This window comes from Panthera uncia, unplaced genomic scaffold (assembly GCF_023721935.1).
Source record: "Panthera uncia isolate 11264 unplaced genomic scaffold, Puncia_PCG_1.0 HiC_scaffold_1947, whole genome shotgun sequence".
NCBI lineage: Eukaryota > Metazoa > Chordata > Mammalia > Carnivora > Felidae > Panthera > Panthera uncia.
Genome location: NW_026058632.1, coordinates 1 through 8,899, shown reverse-complemented (window position 1 = coordinate 8,899; position 8,899 = coordinate 1). Strand labels below are relative to the sequence as shown.

Sequence of the window (8,899 nt, the reverse complement as noted above, 5' to 3'; positions counted from 1 at the left end):
GAGAATGCTGTTGTGGGGGGGAGATGCCGCTGGGGGTGGGGGGAGAGATGCCAATACAGGGGGGAGATGCCGCTGCTGGGGGGGGGCGGGCAGATGCTGTTGGGGGATACGGGGGACATGCCCCTGGGGGGTTGCAGAGAAGGGGGGTGCCACCCCATTACAAGCAAGGACTGGCGGAGGTAGAGCTTCAGTGGCGGGGAAGAGCCCCGCCAGGAGTGCCCGGGGTACCATGCGCTCGCAGGGGTCCGCCACGCGGCTGGCCTGGTCCAGGAGGCTACTGTACTCCAGCTCCTCGCAGAGCCGCTGCAGAGTGTTGAGCGGCTCGTTGAGCTGCACAGGCATGGACACCTTGGACAGGTCCTTGCCGATGTTGTTCCGAAGTATGTTCCACAAGCTCACGTCAGCCCCTGGCCCGCTGGCCGCCGGCAGGCAGCGGCGACGGGGTGGCCCCGCAGCTCTCCCTGGAACACACGCCCCTGGGCCCCACCCGGCCACGTCACTCTTCCTCCCGCAGGGTATCCAGACTTGGGGGGCACACAGGCCAACCCCAGAGCCGCCCCCAGTCCTGAGGTGCTCCTAGATACACTCATTCCCAAGCACCCCTCTGGGCTCTGCAGTCGAGCCCCCGGGGGGATTTAGGTGGGTAGCAGGGCCGAGAACCACTCAGAGAGGGCACCTCCCGCTGCTGGAAACCCTGAACCCCAGAAGCCCCTCCTGAGCCCCCACCCTGGCCTTCAGTCCCCCTCCATAAACACAGAAACCAATGTTGGGATACAGATTATTCAGCCCATTTTACAGATGAGGGAACAGGCTCCAAGAAGTAAAATGACGTGTCCAAAGCCACACTGCTAAAGAGTGGCAAGGTGGGACCATCTGCCTCTGTATCAGGCCCCATGCCAGCCTTCTCAGAAGACCGCACTGACGGCCAGCCCCCAGGCCTGAGCCCGACCCGCCTCGGGAGCCGCTCCTGGAACATTCTGTAGCTCACAGCTTAGCCTTCCTTATCTCCTGGGGTCACCCTAAGCTGTTAGCCCACCAGTCACCACAATAGACTGCCTCCCAAGGGGTCTGGGCTGTGGACAAACACGATTTGTACCTCCCTCCAAACCCCTCCATGCCTGCACACCCAGCTAGTACCTTTCTGGTAGCACTCAGCTCCCCTGAGGTCCAGCACCTCCTCAGACAGGCTGGTGGTGATTTCACTGGTGCACGACTCCTCCTCCTCTGAGCCCTGGGCCAGGACAGATGACAGGCTGGGCAGACTGGGCCTCCCCGGGCAGCTGGGCAGTGCCCAGGGCCTGGCAAGACTCTGCCCAGCTAGTCCTTTGATGGGAAGGGGGAAGACACATATTTGGGGGAGGGGAGGATCGGAGCCCTAAGACTGACATCATGGAGTGTGCCTTGCCACTTTGGGAGGGGACGCCTGGCCCTCTCCCTGCAGGGAGGGAGCACAGGGACTTGGCGAACACCAAGGAAAGGTAGCAGGGCATTGCTGAGATCCAGGGTTCAGGGCTAGGGGAAGTGCTGGGGCTGACCCGCTCACAGGAAGAGGGCTGGGGTAGGGCTGCGGCAGCAGTCTCGGGAAGACCCCACGGGGATAAAGCACATCAAACTAAAGGAAGGGTCCCCAGCAGATTTCTGAGCAGGGCCACACAAACCCAACAGGTCTGGACGTGTTACCCGAGAGAGCAGCTGAAGCGTTAGAAAGGATTTGGGAATCTACAAATTCTAGTCTCTCTGGACCCCATCCCAATTTTCCCAGGGTTGTCCCCCACCTCACCTCATTCTCAGAAGAGCTGGCAGAGAGGAGAACCTCACAGGCATCAAAGAACTCTGTGTGGGAATCAGCAAGGGACAGGACGCTGCTCTGGGACAGCTGGGGGGTCAGCCCCCGCCCCTTCATGTACAGGGCTTCTTGCTGTGGGAAGGACAGGTGTCAGGCAGGGCTCCCCGGCCCTGACAGTTCCCTTGAGAGGGAAGCATACTGGGGACTTTTGCTGCCTGAGTGTGGAGCCCACCAAGCAGAAGACGCAGATGGGAGAGAGTGTGGTGGGATACGAAGGTGTGGCGGCTGAACTGGGGCCTGGGACAGGGGAACGTGGGTTCCATAAGAGCCGCTCACATGGCCTAGGCACTCACTCTGAGATGGGTTCCAAGCCTTCCGTGTGCATCAATGCAGTCCATCCTGACACTTACCCTAAGCGGTAGGTACTGTTATGACCCCCTACTTTGCAGACCAGGACACTGAGGCTCAGGGTCACAAAGCCGCCAAGCACTAGAGCCAAATTGCCAAATTCAAACCCACAGAGCCCGGCCCCAGAGTCTGTGCTCAGAACACGGAAGTCCCAGCTCAGCCAATCCTCAACTGGGGGATCCTGGGCCCATTGGTCAGAGTCTCTGAGTCTTAGTTTCCTCCACCATGAACTTGAGGGTAAGGATCATGGCCGCATAGGACTGAATTAAGCAAAAGCATGGGGCACCTGGGTGGCTCAGTCACTTGAGTGTCTGACTCTTGATTTCGGCTCAGGTCATTATCCCAGGGTCATGGGATGGAGCCCTACATCGGGCTCTGTGCTGAGTGTGGAGCCTGCTTAAGATTTTCTCTCTCTCTCTCTCTCTCTCCCCCTGTCCCCCACTTGTGCGTTCTCTCTCTCTCTCTCAAATTAAAAAATAAATAAATAACTCTTAAAAAAAATAGTAAAAGCACTCTGGGGTGCCTGGGTAGCTCAGTCGGTTACACCTCCAACTCTTGATCTCAGCTCAAGTCTTGATCTCAGAGCCCTGAGTTCAAGCCCTGAGTTGGGCTCCACTACTTAAAAAAAAAAAAAAAAGTATAAGCAATCTGCACACTGGCAGGGCAGGAATGACCAAGGTGAGGCTGCTGCCAATGTTACATGAATTGGGTTGGAGCTAGGATTTCTGGGCCCTGTTTTGGGTCTGAAGACCAACCATGCCTTCACTTCTGCTAAGAAAGAAGGTGCAGGAGAAATGGTTCCCACAACCCAGCCCGGCTCCTACCTCCTCAGGGTTGAGGGAGCTGAAGGAGTCTGCAGTGGTGTCCGAGGAGACGGAGAGCGAGTGGAGGCGCCTCGGGCCAGCTGAGGCCTCAGAGACCTGCGAGGAGACAGTGAGGGGACAGGGAGCCAGGAGGACAAAGCCCTCCCCGCCCCGCGATACTGCCCTCTGCGCAGATTGCCTCCGCCAACCACTCTCCCCAGACCCAGCTCCGCTCTCCTCCCCAGGCCTGCGGTCCTCAGCTTCAAGCCGTCTCCTCCCACACGCTCCCCTGTCCTTGAGCCTCACCCCCATCCGCGACAGCTCTGAACCCTGGTGCAGGTCCCGCAGTCGGTCCCATTCAGCGGTGAGGGCAGCCAGGACACTGCTGAGGGAATTGTGCACTGCGGGGCAAGGGCAGGCATCAGACTCCTCTCCCTCTCCCTCTCCCCGCCTGCCCCCCACCGCCCTCCAGCATGCACTCACCCTTCTGGGCCAGGGCCCAGAAAGTACGCTGCAGGTGGGCATAGTCTGGAGGTGGCAGCCCGCGGGGGCCTGAGGGGTCCCGGGACTCCAGGTAGCGAGACAGGTTGGGAACAGAGCCGTGGAGACGACCAACCTGGGGGTGAGGGAGAGGGGTCGAAGGTGACAGCCTCCTCCAGGACATCCCCCCCCGGTGACTTGGGGTCCACACCCCACCTCACCCGTCCGATGGTGTCGTCCTTGGCGAAACTCTGTGTGCACCACATGCGGCTAGTCCGTTTCCCCTTCTTGGGTCTCTCAGTTGTCACTGAGGCCTGGCAAGTCGAAGGCGGGAGGTGAGGGGTGAGTTTCACTCAGGGTGGGGCAAAGGGCAGCAACCATGAAAGCCAGGAGAGGGGAAGATGGCCACGGAGGAGGGCACAGAGACATCTGACGTCCCAGAGGAAGAAGATGACACCCTAGTAGAGGCGTGGGTACAGCAGGCAGGGGTCACTCCAAAGGGGCAGAGAGACAACCCTGAGGCCGTCTGGACACGGGAGGTGGGTCAGCTAGGCAGATGTGCAGCTCTCCAGGAAACCGCAGCACACGAGGGGGCCTGGGGGCCTGTCCCGGGGAAGTGGTGAGGGTGAGGGCGGCAAGCAGGAGTCCCCTGGGCAGGGCCCTGTCTCCTCCCCTGGCCCTCACCTGGTGCGTGGGGATAACAGGGGCCGAGGGGATCCGGTGCAGGGACTCCAGGCTCTGGAGGAGTCTGTGTAGTTCCTGGAGCTTCCCCTGACACTCAGAGAGCTCTGCGGGAAGAATGAATGAGGATATCCTCTCCCAACACTGCCTGGGCGCCCCAGAGTCTGTCCCTCGGCTTCCCTTCCTCCTCCTAACATCTCACCCGGGCGGCCACAGAAACCCTGACACCGCGTCCCCCTCCTCGGCTCAGGACGCCAAAGCAGTTCCCAGTTCCCGCCACTGGTTTCCCAAGAGGGCTGGCATCCTCGGTCCCCATAACATACCTTAACTTTGCCGCCTCCGCACAGGGTGCAGGGTGGGGGTGGCCCTGACTCTCTGTCCCCACTTGGTGGCACCTCCCCATCTCCCTCTCCCAGGCCAACATCTCAGCTGCCTACTCCAGGAACGGGTTCTAGAGCACACCCCTTCTCTGACACTACTCCACGGGACCCCTCCCCGATTGGCTTTCTGTATCTTCTTGTCCGTGAGCCCCGGCCCCGAGTCCTGTCTATGTGCCTGAGACACAAGCCCCCGCCATTCTCGGTGAGGCTGGTGCTCCCCAGGGCAGGCCCGAGGAGATCCTGTTGGCTTGGAGGCCCCAGGTTTCCGGAGGCAGGGCTGGAGGTAACGGTTCCACCTCCTCGTGACAGCCGACACCTCCTAGACCCAATGGCACCCGTCCCGCCCACAGAGGCACAGTGCCAGGGGCCCCTCACCATGAGAGCAGCGGTCTAGCCCATCACTGTCCCTCAGCCAGGAAGACACCTTCTCCCGAGGTCCGACCCCAGGGAGAGCCGAAGCACTGCCTGCTGCTGGAAGCTGGGCACCAGGAGCCTGTGGGGTGAGTCAAGAGTGAGGCAAGGCAGCACCCCCTCCGTGGATCTCGCAGTTCCCTGAAGCCCCCACCCCTGAGTCCCCATGTTACTGCCCCCCCCTCCCCAGGACCTCCCTTACCTTCCGGTGAGTGGTGCTGGGCAGCGAGCCTCGGGGCATGTCTAGGCGCTGGGCTAGGCGGTGGGCACGAAGCTGGGCCACCCAGCTCTGGAAGAGGTCCTGGGATTTGATCTGCAGAAGGGACGGAGAGGGGGAGGGAAGCGTGAAAGGAAGGATTGCTTCACAGGGGCAAGAAGTTGGGGCTCTGCTTCCCAGGCAAGGAGAGTGTCTCCCTGTCGTCCCCGGCTTGTGCAAAGGCTCCTTGCAGGGAGACTGAGCGCAGCTTCCCCGGGGTGACCGAGCCCTTAGCTCTGCACCTGTTCATGTAACAACCAAGAGGGACGTCTTGCCATTGGCTGTGGTATACGATGGGAACTCCCTTGCTGTCAACCTCAGGGACAGACCCTCAACCCGCCCCTCTCTCCTGTGTGCCCTAGTGTCTCTGCTGGGCTGGGGCCCAAGCCACAACTTGGCTCCCAGGGATGTCACCTTGAGGTGGTAGATGTTGTCTTCAGTGTCAAGGTCAATGCGCTGGGCCTTTTTGTTGATGGACATAACAGACAGTCGGACGTCAATGGAGCCATGAAGCTTCCCCTTGGTGATCTAGGGTGGATGGTGGGCAGGGAAAAATGGGACTGTTTTTAGGCCCCCGGGACCCCAGAGCCATCATCTCCCTGAGGTGACCCTAGGCTCCAGGGCCAGGCAGCAGGTTCACAGCATCAACAGGGACTTGTCAGTTGTCCTCTGGTGCACAGAGCACCCCACTACGTCAAGTCATACTCTGAACAAGGGAGTCAGAGAGCAAGGAAAACTAATCTCAGCAACGCGAAGGCTGAGAAGGGAAACACCCTCTCAGAAAGAGATCCTGAGGATGCCGGCCTCTAGTTCCTGTCCCCAGCACCAGAATGAAACAAGGGTAAAGATGATAAAGCTCCCTGGGGCGCCTGGGTGGCTCAGTCGGTTAAGCGTCCGACTTCAGCACAAGTCATGATCTTGCGGTTTGTGAGTTCGAGCCCCGCATCGGGCTCTGTGCTGACAGCTCAGAGCCTGGAGCCTGCTTCGGATTCTGTGTCTCCCTCTCTTTCCCTGCCCCTCCCCGGCTCATGCTCTGTCACTTTCTGCCTCAAAAATAAAACAAACATTAAAAAAAAAAAAAAAAAAAGATGATAAAGTCCCCTGTCCGTGCAGACCATTCTGGGCCCACACTCAGCCCACAACCCCCAGCAGAGGCCCTGACTCACCTCTTGCCGCGTCGTTGCATAGTGAAGGACTCCGTCCTCGAGCACAAAGTATCTCTGTGTTTGCCCAGAAGGAACGAGAACCCAGGAGGCCGACAGAAAAGGGTATGGGGAGAGAGCAACCACACACATGGACTTTTCTTCTCCTCCACACACACACCCAGTACTGCCTACACCCTTCCCCCCCCATCCCCCACTCGCCTCTGCATCTGGCCCCTCCCTTTGCCCAGCCCACCCTACCTTGTGCCAGCCCTTCAGAGGCCACTTCCTTTTCTTGAGCAGGTGGCCTTCCTGCCTCTCGGGCATGATACCCTCTGCTCCCAGCCTGCCCCGAGGCTCCTCCTCTACCTCCCACAGCTCAGAGGCCTGCAGTCCAGGACAGAGAAGTAGGAAAGCAGCTGGTGAGGTGACCAAATCTGCCCCCCCCCCCACTTTGGGGCCAAGCTCTATCCACCCACTGCCTGCTTCCCCATCTCAGACCTGCAGGGCACTGCTGGGCTTTGTAGACTGAATGCTCTCGGCCAAGGAGTTAGGGACCCTCTCCTGGAAGTCCATGGAGATGGGAGCAGCCACTCCCTGCTGAGAAGGTAGAGCAGGGTGGAAGGAGAAGGATGTCACCTTGTCCTGAGGGGACCCTTGAAGCAAGAGAGAGACCCCATTAGCACAGACCCTGCTATCACCTTCCCCGCCTCCAACCCTCTGAGATAAGGGCTCACCAACATCTTCTGCTCACCTGCCATGCCTCTCTGAGTCTGTCCCTTCCCCACCCTGGGCGGGTTTCCCTGTCTACACCCTCCAGCTGTGGCCACTGCTCCCGGAGAGGTGGACTAGCATGCGGTCCGCAGGCCAGCGCCAAGAGACAACCACAAAAGTCCGCCCAGCCCCACCTTGGGCCCACATTCTCAGGCTCTAGGAAACACTTGGTGCTTTCTCTGGAAGATTCCCTAGGGCGGGGGGTGTGGTGCGGGGGGGGGGGGGGCAGAGAGGAGGCATGGGAGTAAAAAAAAGAGACTCTAAAACAGGGCAGAGGAATTCCGAGACTGGACAAGCAAGATCTCAATCTGGCTTCTCTTCCTCCAGGACCCCTGGACACTCCTCCACCTGCTGTTGTGGGTGGGAGATTTCTCTGTCATCCCAACTCCCCGCTAATCAGTCTCCAGATCCTCTGTCTTCGGCATCAGGAAACTGAGGCCTGAGCCAGCCCCCACTGTTCTCTGTGCCTCCACCGTAGGATGCCCACCTGAGACCCTCGGTGCCCCTCAAAGCCTCCATTCTACCATCCCGGTCCTTGGGGTTCCTAAGAAGTAACACCCACCCGGAGAAAGCAGGGGACCCTGCTTCAGTGCCCATTGAGGCACTGTGGGCGGGAGAAGAGGCGGCCAAGAACATGCCAAGGTCCACACAGGTCCCGCAGCAGTGCCCACAGGCGCCCTTGGCACCAGCCCTGGCCATCCTGGCTCCTCGAGGAGATCAATAATGCATGAGGTTCTGTGTGTGTGAGACAGGGAGGGGACTGGAGGGGCGAGGCTGGCCCGAGGCTGGGGAAACAGCTCAGATCTTCCAGTGGAGCCAGCAAGCACCTGAGGAGCGAAGGCCGGGAAGGGACAGGGATGCGGTGGGGTAGTGGTGGCCAGGAGGTAGGGACGGAGGGGCCCAGAGTGCGAGAGGCTGACCCGGGGGGGTAAAACTCCTGCATTTGGCCATTGAAAGTTCCCAAACTCTTCTGGTGTTTGGGTATCTCTGTGTCCTTTTCCTGGCCCCCTAGAATCCTGGCCCCTCACTGCTGGCGGGTGGAGGGTGGGGGGGCTCTGTCAGTAGAGGGTGCAGGGTCGAGGGGAGCCCGGTGGGTGCTCCATTTCCACTTCCATTCCCACCCCCGTCTCCAGAGGGGCAGACCCGCCAGCTTCAGGTGGGAAGAAGCCTGCCTGGGGTATGTCAGCCAAAGCCAGCGTGGGCCCCTTACCCCAGGGTCCATGGACGCCAGTGCTCCTTGGCCCGCGCGCGCCTCTCCGCCTCTGAGTCACCGTCTCCGAGTCGCCCGCTCCCTCCTCACGGAGCCTAGCAGTGGCAGCAGCTGCTGCAGGAACCAGGAAGGAAGGAGACGTCGGAGCCTCCCCTCCAGCCGGATCTCCCCACCTCCCCCTTCCCGGCCCCTCCTCCCGCCAAGCTCCGGGCGGCCGCTCAGCTCTGCCCCCCTGCTCCCGGGAGGACTCAGGGCTGAGCGGACTCCCCAGCACTGAGGTAGCTTGGGAGTGGGGGCAGAGTCCCCACTGGGCGCAGCTCCAGATAGACCGCGGAGGACTGGGGAGCTGCTGGCCTCAAGCCAGTGGTGGTAAAGGGTTTACTCCTACTAGCATGGCCTTGACCCTAGTTAGTACCCAAGGCCATTTCCTTATTAACGCCCCCCGCCTCTCGTTTTACATCTGAAAATAGATTGCAAAATTTGGAGCCAGCAAATGTATCAGGTTGACAGGAAGGGATGGGTGCCCCCGGGGGACCACGATAGACAGTGCCAAGAGCACGGTCAGCAG

General features: G+C 60.3%; 1 protein-coding gene across 1 annotated transcript in view; it reads right to left on the bottom strand.

Annotated features, from left to right (window-relative positions):
* Nucleotides 1-8,485, bottom strand: part of LOC125917512 (oxysterol-binding protein-related protein 7) — a 15,706-nt gene extending 7,221 nt beyond the window's left edge. Inside the window, exons 1-15 of the mRNA XM_049623696.1 lie at nucleotides 8,332-8,485; nucleotides 6,849-7,003; nucleotides 6,609-6,734; nucleotides 6,372-6,425; nucleotides 5,620-5,733; nucleotides 5,152-5,262; nucleotides 4,914-5,031; nucleotides 4,162-4,265; nucleotides 3,699-3,791; nucleotides 3,481-3,613; nucleotides 3,304-3,398; nucleotides 3,019-3,114; nucleotides 1,781-1,918; nucleotides 1,138-1,231; nucleotides 229-476 (exon numbers count right to left, since the gene is read on the bottom strand). Of these exons, the coding sequence (XP_049479653.1) occupies nucleotides 229-476; nucleotides 1,138-1,231; nucleotides 1,781-1,918; nucleotides 3,019-3,114; nucleotides 3,304-3,398; nucleotides 3,481-3,613; nucleotides 3,699-3,791; nucleotides 4,162-4,265; nucleotides 4,914-5,031; nucleotides 5,152-5,262; nucleotides 5,620-5,733; nucleotides 6,372-6,425; nucleotides 6,609-6,734; nucleotides 6,849-6,923 (1,599 nt within the window). The 5' untranslated portion in view covers nucleotides 6,924-7,003; nucleotides 8,332-8,485. The remainder of the gene's footprint in view (nucleotides 1-228; nucleotides 477-1,137; nucleotides 1,232-1,780; nucleotides 1,919-3,018; nucleotides 3,115-3,303; nucleotides 3,399-3,480; nucleotides 3,614-3,698; nucleotides 3,792-4,161; nucleotides 4,266-4,913; nucleotides 5,032-5,151; nucleotides 5,263-5,619; nucleotides 5,734-6,371; nucleotides 6,426-6,608; nucleotides 6,735-6,848; nucleotides 7,004-8,331) is intronic.
* Nucleotides 8,486-8,899: the final 414 nt, after the last annotated feature.